Source organism: Mustela putorius, unplaced genomic scaffold (genome assembly GCF_011764305.1).
Source record: "Mustela putorius furo isolate JIRA1106 unplaced genomic scaffold, ASM1176430v1.1 tig00000813_pilon_pilon_pilon, whole genome shotgun sequence".
Taxonomy (NCBI): Eukaryota; Metazoa; Chordata; class Mammalia; order Carnivora; family Mustelidae; genus Mustela; species Mustela putorius.
In genome coordinates this window covers 5,473,764-5,496,070 of record NW_025421485.1, presented here as the reverse complement: position 1 = coordinate 5,496,070, position 22,307 = coordinate 5,473,764, and the positions used below count along the sequence as shown (strand labels likewise).

At 43.3% G+C, this 22,307-nt stretch overlaps 1 protein-coding gene across 2 annotated transcripts in view; it reads left to right on the top strand.

Moving 5' to 3' along the window:
• The window catches only part of GRHL1 (grainyhead like transcription factor 1), a 51,568-nt gene that overhangs the window by 5,157 nt on the left and 24,104 nt on the right, over nucleotides 1–22,307 (top strand). For both annotated transcript variants that reach the window (XM_045084888.1, XM_045084887.1), the window contains exons 3-8: nucleotides 1,143–1,213; nucleotides 3,553–3,943; nucleotides 4,906–4,982; nucleotides 6,420–6,576; nucleotides 6,755–6,866; nucleotides 7,812–7,906. In XM_045084888.1, coding sequence (XP_044940823.1) covers nucleotides 1,143–1,213; nucleotides 3,553–3,943; nucleotides 4,906–4,982; nucleotides 6,420–6,576; nucleotides 6,755–6,866; nucleotides 7,812–7,906 — 903 coding nt within the window. The remainder of the gene's footprint in view (nucleotides 1–1,142; nucleotides 1,214–3,552; nucleotides 3,944–4,905; nucleotides 4,983–6,419; nucleotides 6,577–6,754; nucleotides 6,867–7,811; nucleotides 7,907–22,307) is intronic.

Genomic DNA, 22,307 nt, shown 5'->3' with positions numbered 1-22,307 from the left:
AGTTCAGTGCCAGAAAGACTGATGTAATGATTCTGATTGCAGGGGTTGTATGTGTATGTATTTTAAGTAAAGGGTCCTAAAAGTATTTTACATCTTAGGAGGAGATCAGTCATTATGTCTGTCTATTAGGGGTGACAGTCTTAGTACTAATATGTCAGGTTTCTTATGACAGGTGTAGCATTCTTTTCTTTTTTAAAGGAACTGATTTGTTTCAGTTCTTTGGATATAACCATCTGTCTTTTTTACACAATAACTGAGTACACTCCACTCCCAGTGTAGAGCCTGACCTGGGGCTTGAACTCACAACGCTTAGATCAAGACCTGAGCTGAGATCAAGAGTCAGATGCTTAACGGACTCAGCCACCCAGGCACCCTCTTTGATGAAGATTTAAATAACTTCAGTGAAGATTTAAAAACACATTTGTTAACACATGAAATAATTTATTTTGTGTTTAAAGATAAATATATCCATAGGTTCGCATTGGAAACAGTTTCAAACATTTAGCAGTTTTGGAGCACATGTTTGGAATTACTCTACAGCGGGTTGATGTCTAGGGTACACGTGTATAATGTTAGCCTGTTTTCATCTCCTGTGTAAAGAAGAACAGAATCAAGAAAAGCATAGAACAAACTGAGTTCAGTTTGTCCTCTGGGTTCCAGATAATGTGAATCCCAGCGTATTTGAAGAAATTTATCATTTGAGGCCAGCACTTGGATCTTGGAAATGAACTGTTAGCATGGCTGAGTCTTTCGATTGTGCATTTGATCTGAAAGGAAGAGTAACAGAAGGGCGAGAGCACTGGGAGGCCGGTTGTGTTTTCAGTAGCTGCTTTATTCCGTAGCGTAGATAAATGGTAAAAACAAGCCAGAGGTATTTTTTTTAAGAGATGAAATCCAAACTCAATGACAGAGTGAATTCGGGATGCCCTGGGTTATTTTGGCAATGAAGGAATCGTCACTTTTTACATGTTAACCTCGTGACAAGATGTGTAAGCTCTTGAGGGCAGACACGGTCTCACTCGTCGCGGGCATCTGGCGGGCGATCAAGTAGACTTATCAGTGGTTGAACTCCACTGAAAAGAGGCTGCATCTGTATTTCACTAAGTGAGAACTCAATTGTGTCTTGTTTGTTAATATCTAAGGTTCCAAGAGAGAGGAGGTCATCGACAGCAAAGCCAGATGTCGAGCCCCCAGAGCCAGATCACAGCAAAAGGTAATGTCTCATAGAAAGCGTGAAATGGTACTGTATTGTATTTTCACGGGTTTCTGCCAAAAATAAAGTGGGGGTTCAAATGGAAAAGATTTAGTGGAAGAGATGGGTGGTAATTAGGATTCTGTTCTGAGACGTTGCCAGTTTCTTTAGACAATACTTGCCTTTTCTGCATGCTTGCTTTGCCTGTGGAGGGATGTTTTTAGTGATGATGTAAGCGAACTGTTCCCTTATTTGTCTGAGTTTCTCTTAAGAAGGGTGTGGCATTTGATGCAAAGGTGGGGGTCCTTTAAAAAAGATTACGTACCAATGATCTTGAATAGTGGCCTGAGTAAAACTTAATGAAGCAGCTATATTCCAGACTCCTGTTGAAGTTATTTTAGGTTATTTAGGTTAAAACTTTCAGAGCATTAAGGCTTGACTTTATAGCCGTGAAAACTAATCTGCACACAACTTGTAAATTTCCCTGTGCTCTATTAGTAGAAGAAATAAATAGATATATATTTATTTATTTGTATTATTTATTTATTTGTCTATTTATTTATTTATTTAGAAAGCGCGAGAAGGGTGGGGCAGAGGGAGAGAGAATCATAAGCAGACTCCACACCTAGCCTGGAGCCCAACAAGGGCTCAATCTCATAATTCTGAGATCATAACCTGAATTGAAATCAAGAGTTAGACGCATCACTGACTAAGCCTCGTAAGGCTCCCCGGAAGTAAAATATCTTTAAAGAAAGTATGATCACTCAGAATCCCACTGTCTCTATGATTTCTTTATTTACTGTTTGGGTATGTGCGCACATTCTATGTGGTTGTGGTTTAATAGGTTGTGTTCTACTTTCCATAAGTGTTTTCCATGTTGCTAATTTAATCTTGAGAATTACCCTTTGGAGAAGATCTTAAGGTTTTTTTGTTTTTTTGTTTGTTTTTACTGTTAATTTTTATTATGGCTCTTTTCAAATAACAAAAGTAGAGAAATAATATAAGCCTATATATGTATGATTACTAGCTTCAGCAGTTACTAACATAATGCTTCCTGTTTGATCTGCTCTTCTCTTTTCTCCAACTTGTAAATTCATTGTTTATTTAATTTTGGTATAGTTTTTTTTTTTTAAATTAAAGATTTTATTTATTTATTTGACAGAGAGAGATCACATAGAGGCAGAGAGGCAGGCAGAGAGAGAGAGAGGAGGAAGCAGGCTCCCTGCTGAGCAGAGTGCCCGATGCGGGACTCGATCCCAGGACCCTGAGATCATGACCTGAGCCGAAGGCAGTGGCTTACCCCACTGAGCCACCCAGGTGCCCCAATTTTGGTATAGTTTTTAAGCAAAACTTAGTTATCCTGACATTAAGGCTCTATAATTTTTTTTTTTAAACTGCTACAAAGCCTTGACAAACCACTTTCTAGATAGCTTTTTCCTTTTTTTTTTTCTTTCATTAGGAAATTCTTGGGAGTGAATTTATGGTTCAAGTTTTGAACATTTTATTGATCTGAAATGTCCAGAACTGCCAAGTTGCTTTTTTTCTTAAACATATCAGCATATATTGTTTGAGGGGGCTTTGGACAATTCACTAACTTCACCCTGGACTAAAAGTCATCTTCTGTTGCCCAGGATATTTATTAAACCAAAAGTAATTTTATGCAAGTATAGCAACCTGTACAATGTAACCATTGGTTTTCTTTTGGTGTAGAGAAAGCCAGATAAGTGTAGGTCCTAGGAAACGTGGTGGCCAAGTGAGATAACTGTTCATACTTCTCAAGCCTTTGTGCGCCAGGCATCATCATACACATTTCAGTGCGTTGTCTCATTTTATCCTTGTCACAACCTTGTGAGAACAGAAAGATAGATAGCATTACTACCCTCACTTTATAGACAAGCACGTACTTACTAAGAGATGAGATAGCGTCCCACTGGTCACAGAATTTGAACCAGGGAGGAATGACTCTAGAGTCTGTGCTTGAAGCACCATACTACTCTAGCCGGTTACGTTTGTTGCTTCGGGCTTCGAGTGAAATATGACACTGTATTAGGGTTCTTGCAAATACAGCGTAGTGGAGGAGAGCTCTGAGTTCTCTAGATTTCAAGTGAAATTTTACTTGATGCTTTTGGATTTTATGACTGATTAACCATGAAATCTTTTTTTCTTGCTCTAGTAATGGGTTTTCATTGCCATTTTCTATTTATTTGGTTTCTCCCAAATGTATTATTATTATTATTACTATTACTATTATTACTATTGCAAAGGACCCAATGGCCCATTCCCATTAGGAAAATAAAAATTGTCAAAGAACTATATCAGCATTAAGTTTGAAAACAGAGTTTTCTTTTCTTTTCTTAAAGAAACAGCATACCAAATGTGACTGAGCAGTCCCTCATTTCTGCTGGAGAAAACAGAGTGCAAGTACTGAAAAATGTGCCATTTAACATTGTCCTTCCCCATGGCAACCAACTGGGCATTGATAAGAGAGGCCATCTAACAGCTCCTGATACAACAGTCACTGTCTCCATAGCAACAATGCCTACCCACTCCATCAAGACAGAAACCCAGCCCCATGGCTTTGCTGTGGGAATCTCTCCGGCAGTATATCATCCTGAGCCTGCTGAGCGGGTGGTGGTTTTCGACCGGAACCTTAATGCTGACCAGTTCAGCTCTGGTGCTCAACCTCCAAATGCTCAAAGGAGAACTCCGGACTCTACCTTCTCAGAGACCTTCAAGGAAGGCGTTCAGGAGGTACAGGAAATGCAAGCATCTTCCTAAGACGTTTGTGTGTTTGTCTAAGTATTGGGTTCCACCTCTTCCTTGTTATATAAGCTTGAAACTCAGACTGAAATGAATGGATTAGGAACAAAAGACTTTCTTTTTTACGAGAAAAGGCCAATGGGTATAATTTGTAAACTAAACCTACAAAACCAGAAATCATTATCAAGGGCACATGGCTAATCTTACCAGCATTTGAGTTAACAATTATGATTTCAGCTAAGTGATTTTGTCGGAGAAAGAAAACCCCATGTGTAATCTTCCATCAACAACAGATATCTCCACAGAAGTCTGTTTTCAGCTTTTGCCCTAGACCAGAACAAGATTCTTGTAATTGGTCTCAATATAAAATGATTTCTCATGGATTTTCTGGGTCTCTCTTGCTTGGTAGTAGAGTCAGGGAGGCAGTAGATGTTGGTGAGGCATGCGTTGTGTGAAATTTACAGTTTAACTCCAAACACTTTTGTGGTTCATCACCACAAAAAAGTTGGGGAGTAAGGATGTTTAAAGCCATATTTAATGTCTCATGGGGAAAAGGAATATCCCTTTGCTTAGGGCACTAGGAGGAGAATCGTAGCTCTATCTGAGAACAGTGCCTCAGTCCGTCCATTGGTGGTACAGACCTGATAGGGTAGCTTCACTTGCTGTGATGAGCCCTGAAAGTCATGAGATCTTGGTTGCAGATTCTAGAGTTTGAGCAGAATTGAGATGTGTGGGGAAGTTGGGAACAGGGGATAAGGCAGCACTCTGGGGGAGTACCTGCATGGATTTTCCTTCAGAATTTTTTTGTAGAGTTAAAGTTTTTATTTTCAAATGAATGTCGAATGAGTAGTGTGTAGCCGTGAGCCACATACTTGTGTGCTGTAGCACGTGTTGGTCTTTAGTGAGCCTGATAACCAGTTAAATAGTCGTGGCTTATCACATTCGTATTTCAGGTTTTCTTCCCCTCGGATCTCAGCCTGCGGATGCCTGGCATGAATTCAGAGGACTATGTTTTTGACAGTGTTTCTGGGTAATAGTTGTCTTTTAATTTGATTTTTAACTTTCAGCTCTTATGACTTTTTGTGTTAATCTGATGTTGGAAAATCAGAGGTGGCTTTGGTGGTTTATCTTTGCTAGAGGGACATTCGCTTTAGTGCACTTAATTTTGAACTCTGTACTGTGTTTCATGTTTCCTTAATTCTTGGTGTTGGTGCTTTTTCTTTCCTTCAGTTTCTTTATGTGATGGTGGTAGAATGGGGTCTAGAAGAAGAGACGAGGGGACTCAACTGGATCCCTGCGCGCCCTTCCGTTTCCAAGAACATATAATTCTGTGGGAATTCAGAAATAACATCAAGTGGATAAAGGCTTTTATTTTGTATTAGCCTCACTTGTGGTGAAATAAATGAAGTCAGCTTTTTTCTGACCTGACAACCTCTTCTTTTAAAACCTCAAAATTGTACTTCATGCCAGCAATATGAGTATCTTCCAAGTTAATTATGAAAATGTACGAACACCTTCGGATGTTTTTTAAGGCATTTAGGATTTCATTTTATAATTTAGTCTTACGCATCTTTTGTATGTTGTGCTTTGAAGTAAAACCAGGTTTTTTTTGTTTTTGTTTTTTTAAGTCTAGGATTTGATGGGAATTGAGACTTCCCTTAAAGACCTGCCTTAAGGTACAGGAGTCACAAACTCAGATACCTGTAGGATCTAAGATAGGGGTCAGCAGACCTTTTCTGTAAAGGATCAGATAGTACATACTGAAGCTTTGTGAGCCTTACAGGCTCTGTTGCAACTGCCCAGCTCGCTACTGCGGCACAGAAGCAGCTGTAGACTACGCGCGAAGAAGGGTACGGTTGTGTTCCAATAAAACTTTATTTACAAAAATAGGTGTAATTCTTGAGCTCTGCTCTAGGAAGGTTATTAACTCAAGGGAGATATATACATGTTACTTTAAGGTGATAGTGACTGTAGAGAATTGTGCAGTGCCCATCACAAAACATTGAAATTCCAAGCAAAAACCTCAAAAAGAGTGCTGTGCAGACCAAATCGAATTTAATCAGAGACCTACCGGGCCACCTGTTTGCAGCCCTTGCTGGGTAAATACCAAATTGGAAGCATGTCTTGTGAGATTTCCTTCCAAAGTCCTTTTCAGCTGCTAGTATCTTTAATACCCTTAGCTTCTAAACTTCTAATTTTTAACCTTTTCACTTCATAGAATTTCTAGTAGGCATTTTGTAGCCCTGCATATGAGAGATTTGAGAATATCTGTGTTGCTTTAGCTTATATTTATTGTGCCAGAAGTAGCACATGCTGTTTATAATATGACACAGTCAGTTGGATGTTTCCTGGTAGTTGGCTATTTGCATACATCCACACTGAAGCATTTCAGAGATCGCACTGACCTATAAAGAGAGCTTCTGAAAGAGTGGATTAGAGAGCTGTGGCTTTTTTTTTTGTTCTTTAGGAACAACTTTGAATATACCCTAGAAGCCTCAAAATCACTTCGGCAGAAGCCAGGAGATAGCACCATGACCTACCTGAACAAAGGGCAGTTCTACCCCGTCACCTTGAAGGAGGTGAGCGGCAGCGAGGGGATCCACCGGCCCATCAGCAAAGTCCGGGTACGTTCTGCTCTTGGCTCTGTTCTCCAGGAAAGCTCGTCAGAGCTCTCATTTAGATCTAAATGAAGATCTAAAATGGCAGTTTACAGCCTTAACTGTAAAATAGAACACTAAGTAAGATTTCCAGAAGATACTCACCCTTTAGCATCTTTATATCATAATCCATTCTCTTTCATAGAGTGTGATCATGGTGGTTTTTGCAGAAGACAAAAGCAGAGAAGATCAGTTAAGGCACTGGAAATACTGGCACTCGCGGCAGCACACGGCCAAACAAAGGTGCATTGACATAGGTGAGGAGCTCTGGAGCCTGCTTTTATTCCCAGAGGTGTAAGCATCCAGTTTTCTAATTCCAGTTATTTTTGGCAGCGATCGGCTTCCTGCCGAAAGCATTTGAATTTTTATGCCAGCTACTGATCTGTTCCAAACCCTGTTCTCGGCCTCCTGGAATCAGTGTTGTTCACTTACTTCCTTCATAAGGACGTGTGGCCTGTGCAGTGCTGGCTCTCCAGATGACTCTGGACCAGAAGCTCTAGAGCTGGCTCATGTAAGAGGGCCCTGCTCTTTGGTCTGCAAAGTTTTTGAGGTGGAATGTCTTCTTTAAGAGATACTGATTATTTGTAGATGATGGTGAAGTAGAGAAAAAACCCTAAATAAACAAGCAGAAGCAAATACTGCTGGCGGGCACTTACCTAAGCTATCTCCCCTGGCTACCTGATGAGCTGTACTGCTAGGCTCTTCTGTCTTCCAAGAGACCCAGGGATGTAGCCGCTGGGCTGTGGCGGCAGATCTGGGCAGAACCGTGTTTAATTTAATGCAGGGGCTTCATGAGAAGGGCTCTTCTTGCCATGTAGAAATTTTGGTACAGAGCTGTCATCTGTATCACAAGATGGCTCTTAATCTCAGTGTTACTTCTATTGCCTTTTGTAAAGTTCATGTTCTCTTTTCAAAACAATTTAAAAGAGCTAAGTTCTCATCTTGGTTCTCTGAGCTAGTTTTGCGACCTTGGGACAATTATGTAAACTTTTAGTCCTAAATATCTTAATTTTGACATAATGGGGAAAAATTAAATAGGTCTAAGCTTACCTGTATTTTGAAAATCTTGTGATTCTTATTTTCATCTTTTTGAACCTTTTTCAATCCAACAATGTGTTCATACAAGTTTTTCAGAGGCAATAATATGGAAAACGTTGGAACCAGAAATCACGATTTCCCTTTCTTTTTCATCACTCATGTAGCTGACTATAAAGAAAGCTTCAACACCATCAGTAACATTGAGGAGATTGCATATAATGCCATTTCCTTCACTTGGGACATTAACGATGAAGCAAAGGTAGGTACCCGAGTCCCGGGCTCCCCCGCTTCCAGCTTTGGGAGGGAAAGTGGGAGGAGCTTAATGATTTGGCAACTGATTTTTTTTTTTTTAATGGTTTTGCATGTTTTATTCTTTCGCTAAGTAATAGCGAGAATGAACTCGGTAAGAGGATAGGTGAGAGCCATTAAGTCATGAGGTGTGTGAAAATGAGACAAGACTTTGGGAGAAGAAACCGCTGTTGTCTCATCAGCTATGCCCTTTCTTCTAACCTAGCAGAGTCAGCTGGATTCTTGACTTTCTCTCGTAAGTGCAGCTTCTTCCAGAGGTTACAAAACTGTCCTTGTCCCTCTCTTTCCTCCAAAAAGGACAGTCTTTGTGGACCTCCTGCACGTGTGGTGCAGTGCGTGAGCCTGCAGAGTGGCGGGGGGCGGGGGAGTCAGGGCACCTGACTTTTCCTTATTTGCAGAGAGGCATTAATACCTCCCTCCTCCCTCCTGCGGGCCCGGGATGTGGATTATTGAAACAATTGCCCAGGAAGCTGTTGGAATTTCTTCAGAAAGTCTCTTAAATACAAGTTCTCGTTAGCAGTACTTTCCTGCCGTACTTTCACATTCAGCTAGAGTAAGGGTCTTCTCTCTGCACTTTTCCTCATGAAGAGTTGCCTCCAATTCACGTGATCATTTGGATCATTCTAGTTGGAGTGTTTGGTCCTTGCCAGAAAAATTCAGCATGTCCTTGAGTCATTTCTGCCCTTCCCACAGCATTCTTTCAGTATAATCCCTCTTTCGTGGAATTACAGGGGTTTTGTAGGTAATTTTTCCTTTGGGTTACTTAAAAACTCGGGAGCTCAGGCCTCACAGGGGAGACACGTCCGTGGGCGGTTGGCACGGAGCTGACGCTGGGTACTGTCGCAGACTTGCTGTGTGCGTTGCACTGCCCTTCGTCAGGGGCCAGGTGCAAAGCCATGACCACCTACCTGTCCTCTACCTTGAGAATTTCTTCTCTTATTTATTCAGTAGGAAGCTTAGCAATGACAGATAAGACAGCATTAGGTATTAATTATTGCATAACTTCATTTTTTACTGCCTACGGTTGCTTTAAAAAAAAATTCTGTGATTGGATTCTTGTGAACCGTGTGAACTTTGTGGCATCGTCCTTTCTTCCTGGGGGCGTCCTGTCTAAGGCAAAAGTGTGTCTTCAGTGGAGGACGTGGTGGGTAGGGTCTGCCAGTGTAAGGAAGTGGGGGTTACTATGGTCGCATGAGGCGACCCCCTTGGTCCTACACAGGTGTCCTCAGGGTGCGTCGTCCACAGTCTGGCGCTCGAGTAACCCGGGAATTCGCTATAGAAGAGTTGTTAGGAAGAAAAGGAAACTTCATTTTATGTAATTGTTGCTACAGTTACTTTGAGATTAAATCCCAAGCAGCCTATAAGAACAGTTGGCCCTGTGCCCTCCGAGAGCTTCTGTTCTTAAAGCAAAATAGAGGTAGACTTCCTGTTTGCCATTAGGGACTAATTGAGAAATTGTGGAGGTGGTGATCGGGAACCCTTAAGTCCTGAATTCACTTTTCTGATTTACCCATAACCTTGGGTTTCGTCCCTTAGTTCACTAGCTCGGTTTTCTCCCCTTTCTCCCCCCAGGAAAATAAAAAGGCTGTGGTGGCCAACTCTCTCATTGGCACGTCATCAAGGTTAATAAGCACTTGTCAGAGTGCCTGGGGATCTGGGTGGAAAGGCCCAGCATGTGGGCGGGGTGCTCCGGTTGTCTGACGTGTTCCTCTTCGGGGGGTAACGAAAGCCCAGGTGACGGGTCAGGATAATGGCTGCTTTCATTCTGGCGACCTTCAGCATGTTTGTAGTAAAGAGAAGTGTTGTTGGGGTGTCTTAAGCAGCCTTAGTAGCTGCTTGTTCATGGATGGAGGTAAATTCAGTTTTCATTTCCCCTTCCAGACCCCCAACACTGACTTGGTTTTTAAGCCTTTGCCTGCTACCAGAAAGCGTTTGTGCCATTTCTTAATGAGGCTGTTGCCTTTTGATGCTGGTATCAGGCATCAGCTTCAAGCATGTGTTGGAATTCAGTGTCCAGATTCTTGGCTTTCCCTGGCCAAGTGGATGTTTTCTGTTTTTACACTTAAAGTAATTGATGCCCCAGGGCAGCTAGAGTGAACGAGTATGTGTGCAGAATCTTGTATAGATTTTTTTGATTTTTGATTCTTTTTCAAAAGTATCCACTTTTGTTGCCCACTTTTCTTGTTCTCATTTAGAATACGTTTGTTGTTCATTCTCTCCCATAAACGTAAGAGGTGATGTGTGCCATTCCCCTGCTCCCCAAAACACTTTAGAAACAAATCTAATATCCCCTTCTGGCCATGCCAGGATGAGTAAAACCAGAATTCTGGCCCTGTGTGGACATCTGAGTTTTCCCGTAGCTTCTGCAGCTCGCTCTGGGGGTGACTGTATTTTGAGGACATAGGAATCCCGAACGCCATGGCTTATGTTCCAGGTTGGAAAGAACGCTGCCAAGCTGGACTCATTGAATCCACTCCCGTCATATTGTCACGTACTTGTGTTATCACGCACCTGCTGTTCCTTTAGAAACTCGAAGACATTATGGAGGCTGTAAAAAAAAAAAAATGACAAGTTTTCAAAATGGCAAGGAGGAGGAAGTGACTCTGAAAAGCTGAGGTAGCTTAGGAATAGCCCCCCAGGTGGCCCTCACCTCTCCGCCGTGCAGACCTGTTTCAGCTTGTTTTCCTGTCTTCCACACAAAGTTCGATTTGTCTGGGTAGCCAGGCTTCTTTTAAAGAGGCAGAAATCTCTGGACAAGTGCAGGTTCATCAGACACTCATCTTCCCCCATGGAATACCTTTACGGTCAGATTTCTTCCCTTCAGATGTACAGCTGATCGCAGGTAATTTTGGCAGGAAGAAGCCTCCGCCTTTGAAACCTTAAAAATGGAGCTCTGGTGAGGGGCTGCAGTTGAGAATCCGGGAGTTCTGAGGGCAGCGGTCACGTGGGAGAGGGCAGGGAAGCGAGAAGGGCGCATGAGGAAGGTCGGGGAAGGTGTGCGCCTTCTTGGGCTGGATAGAGATCTTGGCTGGAGCCTGCTGTGCACATCCCCCACCCCGGGGATTCGTGACGCAGCGAAGAGCTACCGTCCGCCAGGACCAAGGCACTGTGCTCAGTCCAGGCTGTGACCCTGGTGTCGTCATTCAGGTACGTTGGCAGTCCCATGGGCTTTTGTGGGAGAGTTTGAGATCCTAAATATAACATCACAGAAAGGGTGTTTACACCACTTTGCAGATGAACTTTGGAGACACTGCTAATTTATAAATTGGGACTGTCTGTCCTGTTCCAGTGACAGTATTTCCAGAATCCAGTGGTTAATTCTGGATAGGCTGCACATCTTGGCCTGGAGTTTTATTTCTTGCTGGAATTATAAATGAAGGGTTTACAACAGTGTTGAGATTTGGTTTGTGATAGGAAGTAAGGACCTCTCAAAGCCTGAAGATCTAGAATAAATAAAGGAAACAGAAGTTAGGGAGAGAGAATTAACTTCCTTGAATGCCTGTTTAATGCTAGGCACTGTGCTAAGGGCCCTTTTCCGTGTTCACATGTAACGAGGTAGTGCTACCTGCTCAGTACCCAGAAGAAAGCACTTAGTCCCCTAGATGAGTACGTGTTTGCTACGTGGTCATCACGATGAGGCTGTCCGAGGATGTAAGAATCTAGACCTTGAAAAGGACAGAAGGCGTTTTGGACAGGGGGAGTATTTAAAAGTCTAGTTGGCTCCCAGCTGGCTCAGTCAGTGGAGCCTACGACTCTTATATTGGGTGGAGAGTTCAAGCCCCAGTGTTGGGGTGTAGAGATCACATTAAAAAAATAAAATTTTTAAAAGTGCGTTAATTCTTGTTAATAGAGTAGCTTTATTGCTTCACTGTATAAGTTCCCTTAGTCCTTAGTAGAAAAGCACTTTGCTAACAGGAAATAATTTATGTTGATTGTTGGTAAGTGATGTTTAACTACAGAGAAATAGAAATTATAGCTGTGTTGGAATCAGGTGGAAACTGGGCCAGCCAGCTTTGAGGGAGCCCCTGGACTCAGGGGACCGCTAACAGGAAGGGATCTCTGTTGATGGACTGGGAACACACTGAGTTATAATTGCCTAGACAGTTTGGCAACAGGAAAAGAGCTACGGTCCAAAGCCAAGGTCGGGTTTTCTTTGATCACCTATATGTAGCTGTGACGCCCATGAATATTAAGCAGATCTTTCTATTTTTAAAGGTTTTCTTTAGAGAGTGCACCTGCACGCCTGTGTGGGTGCGCCTGCGTGTGGGGGGGGGGAGGGGGGAGGAGGGGGGAGAGAATCCAAAACAGGCTCCGTCCTGAGCACAGAGCCAGAGGTAGGCTGGATCTCACGACCTTGAGGTCATGACCTGAGCCAGAATCAAGAGTCAGACTCTTAACTGACTGAGCCACCCAGGTGTCCCAAATTTTAAGCAAACCCTTTAAAAATGTAGTGGACCCCAGGGATACAAAACATGTAACATATTTGTTCCAATAGTGACTTGTACATTTTTTAAAATTAATTTTTAAATTTTTAAATAAATGTATAATGTATTTTTATCCCGAGGGGTTCAGGTCTGTGAAGCACCAGGTTTACACACTTCACAGCACTCACCATAGCACATACCCTCCCCAGTGTCCATAACCCCACCCCCCTCTCCCGACCCCCCGAACCCCGTGACTTGTACATTTTTACACCAGAAGCTGCGTTGTGGTGCAGCCACCGTTCCCATGTTTGATTTTTAAAACTATGAGCAGCAAAGCACTTACTGCCAGACAGACAAGCACAGAGCTCCTGCTAGAGGAAGTTAGATGTGGAGTCTGGCTGTTTCATTGTCTGTGCATTCATGGCTTAAAGCAGCCTGGCCTGCTTCCTGGGGTGCTCCAGTGGGCCCCGCTGGCTTTCTGAATCTTCGGGTGACCTTCAGAAGCAGCGCTCCATTTCACACTGCGACTGGATTTCTCGCATATGGATGGAACATCTTCTCCTTGGTGGCCTGATCTTATCTGTGGGGGTGACAAAACGTTTTGTCTCTTCATGGTCAGTGAGAAGCGAAGGGGGGAGGCAGTCAGAGATGGGCAAAACCAGAGCGTTCCATTCTCTAGAGGAAAAAACCCATCAATGAGAGCACTTTGTGCTTTTAATTACGACCTATCCACTCTAAGAAGGAACAACCGAGCCATTCTGAAGGGTTGGGTTGTCACTCAGAGCCAAGCATTCTATGTATCTTGGAGAGGCTCCTGTTGCAAAAGAAAGAGGATTAAAAGAAAGAGGATTAAAATAGAATGCGCTGCCTGACTGGGGTGCTGAGCAGGGGCCTGTGTTTGGATGCGGAGCTGGTATCTCGCTGGTATCTCGCTTTGGTCTTCTTGTCTCTGCAGAGAGTGCGCAGTTCCTGGTGAGGGATTATGGAGGCTCGCAGAGTTCATTCTGTCAGAGGGTGTAGCCGATCTGGTAACTTGAACTTAAGACTTTTTGTAGGTTCTTGTGGGATGCGGGTTTATGAGTTTAATAACAGTTTGTTGTTTTGTCTAAGCATAATATTTGGAATTCATTGTGAGAGTAATTTTTAATTTGTTTGGACTGAGCATATAGCACGCATTTATAGGGATTCCATTCCGGTGAAGCATCAATTAAGTGCTCTATTAAAGCGAGGTGTTGCCGTGTTTGGTGGCATTAAGTAGGGACAGGTTCGGTTTGTTTCACAACTTTAAATTCCCAGCGTGAATGGGAGGGAGGAGGGAGAAGTGAGTCAAATATTTTACTTGCAATTGCAATTAAACGCAGGCAGGTGATTTCAAACAAAAGTGTATCCTCCCTGGCCTGAATAGAAGTCGGGGAAGCATTGCTACTTTTAAAACAAAGGATAAGAGACTTCTAAGGTGTCAGCAAATGCAAGGCTGACGCCATCGAATGGGATTATCCCCGAGTTCTCGTCTGCGTGGGGGGCCAGCACAAGGGGAGCAGGAGACCGCCCTCCGTACAGCCTTCCAGATTGGCACGCACTTGACTCCTGGTGTTTCCTTCCATGCGGTTTGAAAGTACATATTTATCAGAGTAAAAAATAAACTTTTTTCATGGCAGAAACACAGTCCCATTCCTTTATAGATAATGAACAGTCTGCAGAGTTTGAGTTTGACCAGTTTTGGAAATGACAAGAAGTTGTTCTTGAGGGGAGGTTGGGGAAAGAATGCCTCCAGTTGACCAACACGGAGTAAATTCTTAGCAATTGGAAAGTTGGCTTTGAAGAAATCGATCTGGGGCAGACTGGAGAAAGGTCTGTCTTTGGAATTTGTTACCATTCTTTTCGCTGGACTCTGGCTTGGAAGTGTTTCATGTAGTATTCTCTGGCGTCTAAGCGAGAGTTCGTCCAGACAGAGGAATAACATGCACTGACTCCTGGTGGACATTCAGAGCGCCGGGCAACAAGAGGGCACACTCACTGCAGCACACGCCTGAGGGCAGGCGCCTGGCGCCTCACGCTCCTCATTGGACAAGGGAGACACTTTGGCAGCTGAAGAAAGCTTTGGTTTGGTGGTGAAACCTGTATCTTGTGAAACGGGTTTGAAGCATCCCGTGTACTTAGCTGCCATTTGTGCTGTCACTTGAATTTGTTTTTCTTTTTGGTCAAATTTTGCCCCTTCCACCACCCTGCCACTGTCAAGAAACACTGAGCTCCTCTCCGGAACTTTCTTCTGTGACAGCTTGTCACCTCAACCCTCCTCCAGGTCCTTCCTGGAAATTCCATCTAAAGTGGTTTTATAAATCTGTCCTTTCCACTGGTTTTGCTCCGTGTAAGCCGAATCGGAGAGCTGTCTGGCCTGAGCGAGTAGTAGCGGCTGGATTTACCTGAGCAGCAGCGGCCTTGGGGTCAGGTTCCTTTCACAGGGCAGATCTTCGTGCAAGACTCCAAATCCTATAGTAATATATAAGTGAACTCTCTACATTAATTACTCATTTGGGGACTTTTTTCTTTAGCTTTTTTCAAAATGGAAAATATCTTATAATTAGGAATTTTGACTGGAAGTCTGCTTGCCTGCCAAATCTGCCCTCATGGCCCCTGGGTTTCCCTGTCCCATTCTGAACCTAGAGATGCTGAAATGTGGTCTGTGTTTGCCTTGTGTCACACCTGCATCCAGTTCGCATATTTCACAACGGACATCCTACTTATTTGGGACAACAGGTGCCAAATCACTGTATCTGCCAACTGTCCTTAAGTTCACCAGGTCCTGCTTAAAGGCGAGGCCACAGGGATGTCAGTACGTGGGTACCTCCAGCATGTCTCTGTGTGTCTCTCTTCCCAACTCCTTCTCTGTCTCTGTCTCTCTCTTTTTCTTCTCCTTTTCTCTTTCTGTGTCTGTGACTTTTGCCCTGGCCGTCTAAAGTCTGTGCAGAAACCGGAACTGCCGTGTGGGCGGCGTGGGAAGGCAGAACTGAGGCCACAGAAGTGGGGAGGACTTAGGAGAGCCTTGTTTTTTCTTCAGGGAGATACCCTGCATAGAGGTGAGAAGATACTAGGGTAGTGCCCTGCTCTTCCCAGATCCTTCTCCTCCATACTCTCAGCCCTCCAACTCTTGTTCTTAGCTCCTGATGGTCGTTCGATGGCCTGAGAAATAGCACAAACCCCAGTGGCGCATTTGGAAGCTTCTAGTTCAGGCTGCGATCATTCTGTAGGAGGGTGTTTGGAATTACCTCACACCATCAGAGTAGTGGGGGAAGTATGGCTTTTCTAGGACTGTCCAATGAGTCAGTAGCAGAACTGGATTCTTGTTCTGGGTTTGTGACTCAGTCTTTGATGCCTTCTTGGGCTTGGTTAATGAGGCCGGCACACACGGAGTAAGTAGGAGCTACGGGGATGAGACAGAACTAAGATAATCAGGGTTTGTTTGGTTTTGTTTGCTTGGTTTTGGTTGGGGAGGAGGAATGTTGATTAGGATTAGGTGTCTTCTGTGTAATACTCAATAAATGTTCCTGTCGACTTAGACTGCAGCCAAGAACTGGGTCTTGATTTCTTGGTTGGCGCTGGTTCCCACTTGCTCTGGCTCCAGTTGGCGTTTATCACTTCACATCAATGTGTTGAAGAAAGGGTGATTTTATTCCCGTTAATTAGTGCTTTGGATTTAGGGTGAGAATAAACTTTGTTTTTGACTTCCTATTGCAATTTCATATGTCAGGAGGTTTCTAACTAAGAAGAGCTTCTTTGAGATGTTTTCGAGTGATCTTTCTGACTGATATGGAAGAGAGTTCAATTAGAATTTGTTCCAAAGTATCTGCTTTCAATTAGTAGGTCAGTTACATTCTAGGAATAAAAATTATAAACTTAATATCTGTATCTGACTAAGCTGAATTTTAATACTAGGTTGGGTGAAAATGATAAAGATTCCCAGAGGCCTGGGAGTATATCCAGGAGAGCTGCGGTGTCTTGAAGGGCACCACATCATCAGCTAAATCTCGTGACTTATGTGAAATCAAATAGGAACTTTGATTCGAAGGATAGGCACCTTTCATTTCATGCCTCATGATCAGAAAACAACCTCTGCTCACAGCCATTTGGGAATCACTTTTTCCTGGGTCAATTTTTCCATGAGGTCCTCTCCAGCTCTCTGTGCTTCCCCGTGGCGGTGTGGTTTCTGGAATGCCTAGTCTGGAGCCAAGGATGCGGGTCCTGGCTTCGCCTTTGCCTTCTACTTCCTGTGTGCCTTCTACGGTTTTTATGTCTTCAGAGCCAGGGCCTCAGGCACAACTGAACAGTCTCTCCAGACTTCAAATGTGTGGAGTGGCCGGAGTCTGGATGGTCCGCTGCTCATGCTGAAGGTCATGTTTGTTGGGTATACAACAAATACGGAAGTCCGTTTTTGGAATATAAACACATTTCTCAGCTATCAGTTTTTTGAAGCATCTTCCATGGATAAATCAGCCTACTTTCCTTTTTTCTTTTCTTCTGTCTGACAGATCTTTTCTCTTTTCTTGCTTATGTTGACCAGACAGTTGAAACTATCTGTGCGCCATAGCAACACATGGCAGGTATAGAATAGTGACGTAGATAGCCAGGTATGCTCTCGGCTCTAAACGCAACACTTTTCCAAAAGTCTGCTGCGCATACTCTGGTTTGCAAAAGCAAAATACCATTCTTCCTTGAAGGATTGTTTCATTTCAGTCATTACTGACCGATTTAAATTAATTCTAACATCCTTCCAGGAAATTCTATGCAGCGTAATTAATCTGTTGCTAATATGTGGGAGAACTGGCCTAAGAACTCATGTTGCGAAGGGTTGACCTTCTTAACTGTACACTCACTCCTTCAGCGGATTCTTCATTGTACTTCTTTGTGCAAGCACTGTGAGGGCCAAAAGAAATGACTCAAGCATAATGCCTGTCCTCAGAAGCGAAGGTACTCTCTCTGTGATGCACAGGTCATCAGTGAGGTTAGAAAAACTTCGAAGTCCGGGGAGACGAGTGCTTTCAGCCAAGGGGATCCACAGAAGGCTTTACAGAAGAGGATGTGCCTGCTGGGGTTCTTTGAAAGCCTGGACCTACAGAATACTTTTGCAGAGTCTGTTTGATTGGATCCTTGTTCTCTTTCCTTATTTTTAGCTCCCTCACAGATTATCTGTTGTGAATTTAAGTGGAAAAGAGGCAACTGGACTAGTTTAGTTTATGGAGCTGCTTTGACATACCGAGGACCAGACATTGTGTAGTGACGAAAGCAACAGTTGGGACGCTACCATGCCTGTTAGTGTGGCGTGAAGCCGCAAGGGAAGGGACAGCTTGTTTATTTATCAAATGCAAAATTGGTAGATGACCTGCAGTTTCTGTAGTAGATGGTCACTGTGGAGAAGAGCTTCAAGTGTAAAAAGTGTACAATCACCTCATGGCTCATTGTGTGGTTTTATCTCTGCCCTAGAACTTACCTACTCTCTCTCTCTCTGTGTACATATATATGTAATTATCTATATAGATACAGGTATGTATGTTAGTGAGCCTCGAAATGCCGTAATCTTTTTCAAATTAATTGAAGGGATGTGTGTGTGTCCGTAGAGTTGATTTAATTACCCATTCGACAGATATTTATTTCATGTCCAGTATGTGTAAAAGGTTTCTTGGCATTCTGCTCTCTACCAAGATGATCTAGGTGTACAAGTCTACGTGGAGGAAAGTTGTGAACATAAATAACCTGTGAACTTGGGCAACAGGTTATATGACATCTCTAAGCCTCAGTTTCCTCATCAGTGAAATGGGGTCAGAATAGTACCGGTTTCATAGGTTGTTTCGAGGGCCAGAGTCAGGCGCGCTGTAAGAATGCAGTAAGTATAGCTCAAACATCCTGGTGGTGTGTAGTTTTAGTTGACTGGGGTTTAGGAATTGGGGGTCATTCATTTAGTGAACACATGGTTCTTCTTGCCCAGGCACTGCCAGGGTGCTTTGGGAATGTAAAGATGAGTAAGACATGGCCCAGTTCTCAGAAAACTCAGAATTTAGTGGAAGAGATTTGCACTGCAGTAAGACGTTGATAGAAGTTAACACATGGGAATAGAGCTTCCCTTAGAATGGGAGGATTGGGGAAAAGGTTCCTCGAGATGAAACTGTGGACAAAAAGATAGCCAAATGTTCAGAGCCCGGAATGGGCCAATAGCCTTGGCAAGTTGCCCTGTAGAACGGAGACTCCTGGACCTTGATTAGAGGTTGGAAGTGAGCAGCGGTGAGGGTGTGGGGGGTGTTGGGCCCTGGTGTGCCCTAGTAAGGACCTTGGACTCTACCCTGTAAATGAGTTTGTCTCAGAACATCAGGGTCTTGTGGGCCAAGTATATTGAGGTTGGAATTTCTGTGAGATTTTTAATACTGTGTTTTCAATTTGGTGGTAAGACTTGTTAAAATCACAAGTGTTTTGAAGTGAAGTCCATTGCTGCCAGGATGTCTCAGTGCAAGTGTTTGTGCTTGGGTATCAGGTTTGGTCCAGATAAAGGCCAAAGGAGTTCTTGGGGTGCCTTTTGATCAAACATTTTACAGCTGTTTGAATAGAGTAATATTTTCCAAACTAGGATCTAGGTTATATTTTTAGGGATTAAGGAACGTTTCTCTCTCATTTTTGTTTTTTTACAGATTTTATTCATTTCTTTAGAGAGAATATACATGAGGGGGAGGGGCAGAGGGAGAGAGAAAATCTCAAGCAGGCTCTGCACTGAGCAGAGAGGCCAGAATCAAGAGTTGGACACTTAACTGACTGAGCCACCCAGACATCCCCATTTTTTCTCTTTTAAAAAGGATACGTAGGGGCGCCTAGGTAGCTTAGTCGGCTAAGCATCTGCCTTCGGCTCAGGCCATGATCCTGGGGTCCTGGGATCAGGTCCTGCATCAGGCGGCCTGCTCAGCGGGGAGTCTGCTTCTCCCTCTCCTGCTCCTCCTTCCCGTTTGCTCTTTTGCTCACTCTCTCTCTCACTCACTCTCTGAAATACATCTTTAAAAAATAAATAAATAAAAAGGATACATATATTATTCACATTTGAGAAATACTGAACTAGGGAATAGGAAACATGACTGGAAAGGTAGATTGGGGTCACATAGAGCATCTTGAACGCTGAGGAACCGAGTCACTATTACATAGATGGGGAGCTCTAAAAAATTGTAGTAAGAATAAAGGATTAAGATTTGGGGGCAGCTGGGTGGCTCAGTCTTTAAGCATTTGCCTTCAGCTCAAGTCATGATCCCGAGGTCCCGGAATTGAGTCCCACATCAGGGTCCCTGCTCAGCGGGAAGCCTGCTTCTCCCTCCCCACCCCACCTGCTGGTGTTCCCTCTCTCACCGTGTCTCTGTCTGCCAAATAAATAAATAAATAAAATCTTAAAAAAAAAAAGGATTAAGATTTGTAGCGATACTGTATTTGGTGATTGCCTAATGTCAGTGAAGCAGTCTCTCTTTCATTTCATTACCTGATTTGTAGCCATTTTATTGTTCAAAGGGTTCTTTGCTAGAGGTTGTGAGAAAGAAAGGTTAATTTGTGTGAATTGATATGATATTAGCTCTTTTTTTTTTATCAAGTGTTTTTATTTGGGGGGGCACCCTTGTACGTATTTAAAGTTTTGTAAGGATTTGGAAGTCAAGATTTGGAGATACTGTGTAGCCTTTTTGCATTCGCATGATTTTTCCATCATTACTGGCATGTAATTCAGGACCATTTTGTAGTAGGCTTTGGAAGAAATGCAAAAAATGTGCCAATCCCTTGAAAACACTTTAAAAATGGGGAACCATCTCTGCCGTCTTAGGCGTCGAGCACTTAGAATTACCGTGTGACGGAGTGACAGAAGTGTTGGGGCCAGGTGGCGCGTTCAGGGCCCGAGTTGATTCCTTTTCGCGTACGAGACGATGAGGGGATAGGGAATGCGGCTCTTGACCCCACACTGAAGCTCAGAGTCTGGTCACAGGGGAGGGGAGGTGGGCTTCTTGGTCCAACCTGCTCAGTAGTAAAGTGGGGCTGAAATTCTATTGGGGGCCTTCGGGAACATGCCCCGCTGCAGCTCCATCGACTGGTACTGATAAAGATCCCCGAAGCGGGAACATTTCTGTAAAGGATGTGTGAGACTGGGACGGGAGCTCGGAGCTGGGTTCGGACATCCCGGATCGTTTGCATTCCTTCCTTCCGAGGGAAGAGAACCACTGAAGGTGTTCGTGGTTTCCCTGGCCTTTTCATCCTCCCGGCCATCAGGGTGGTGTCGTGTGGATGAGTTCCTGGGACCTCTCATGGACTCTGATGAGCCTGACACTTTGTTACTGGTTTAGTTTAAAAATCGGATCTCTTAAGAAAATTTTGTCAGAGCTGTTAAAACTGAGCTGTTATACTGATCCTGCTTATATCTGCTTTCTTAGCAACTCTGCAGGTTCATATTTTGAAATTTTTTATTCTACTCATTGAATAAATTAAATTATGGAAGTAAAAGAAAACTATTTTCTTAATTATAGCAGCAATGTTAAAAAATATGCAAAATTCTACCTAGATCTCTCAGTGGGGAAAAAAAAATTAAGGCTATATTATTTGGATGTCAGGTTCTTATACATGAATAATAATATAAACAAGTATTAACTGTTGTGGTAAAATTTTTTAAAGCAATAGCCCTTTTTAAAAGATTTTCTTTACTTGAGAGAGAGAGAGCATGAGCAGGGTGAGGGGCAGAGGGAGAAGCAGACTCACCACTGAGCAAGGAGCCAAGACAGGGCTCGATCCTGGGACCCCAGGATCATGACCTGAGGCAAAGGCAGGTGCTTAGCCGACTGAGCCACCCACGCGCCCAGGAACAATCTTTTTTTTAAAAGATTGTATTTATTTATTTGACTGACAGATCAAAGAAGGCAGAGAGGCAGGCAGAGAAAGAGAGAAAAAGGAGGAAGCAGGCTTCCTGCTGAGCAGAGAGCCCAATGCAGGACTCAATCCCAGGACCCTGAGATTATGACCCGAGCCGAAGGCAGAGGCTTAACCCACTGAGCCACCCAGGCGTCCCAGGAACAGTCTTTTTGTTCATGAAAAATATCCTAGTATAGTGTACTTAAGTCTGCCAATTTCAATACTTAGCTTCTGACTCAACTTCTTAGAGTTTTTTGTAACTTTTGACTGATAAATTTCAGGTACTTTGTTAACACTTGCTGTGAATTAGGTGAGTAGAAATTATTTCTATAATTTCTACCCACAAATGAAGTTCTCTTGTTAATAAAGCTTACACATCTGACCACTGTCTTTAGACTGGACAGTCAGCGTGGTTTACCAGGATCGTGCCTTGGTTTGCTGTGTTGCTAGAGCCTAAAAAGAGTGGGTGAGTTGGGGGGTGGTGTGGAGGGGTCTGTAAAATTCGTTCTTGGTTGCTTTCACTTCACGGCTGGGAAAATGAACTTCTGAGGCCAGCCTGTGTTTTGAGCCTCGTGTTTCCTGGTGTCTTTCTCCCCCTCCCTTTTTCTCCTTTGAGGAGTGACTGTAGAGACAGCCGCCAGCTGTGCGAACAATAGTGTGTGGCTGCTGGAATGCTTCCTGGAAAAATCATCATAAATTAGTTCAAGATCTGATTTCTTGTTGGTTCTGCGCTTGTAAATGGCATTTAGAATTTAAAAAAATCCATACAAGTTAATCCTTTGATAATATGAATCTTTATTTTGTTGTTTTCTTCACATTTTCAGCTGAGGTCTGAAAACAAAATCAAATCTTTTGAGAAGTTTTAGGTGTGTGAATTCTCAGCCAAGAATGAGGAACTATGTATGAGTTGTTAGAAAACTGGGCTGGACGTTCGAGAAGGAATCTTGTAGAGCATCTTTGACCTGTTTAGCAGTTTATTTTTGTGGTTTGTTTTTTTTTCTCTTCTAGTGATTTTGGTTG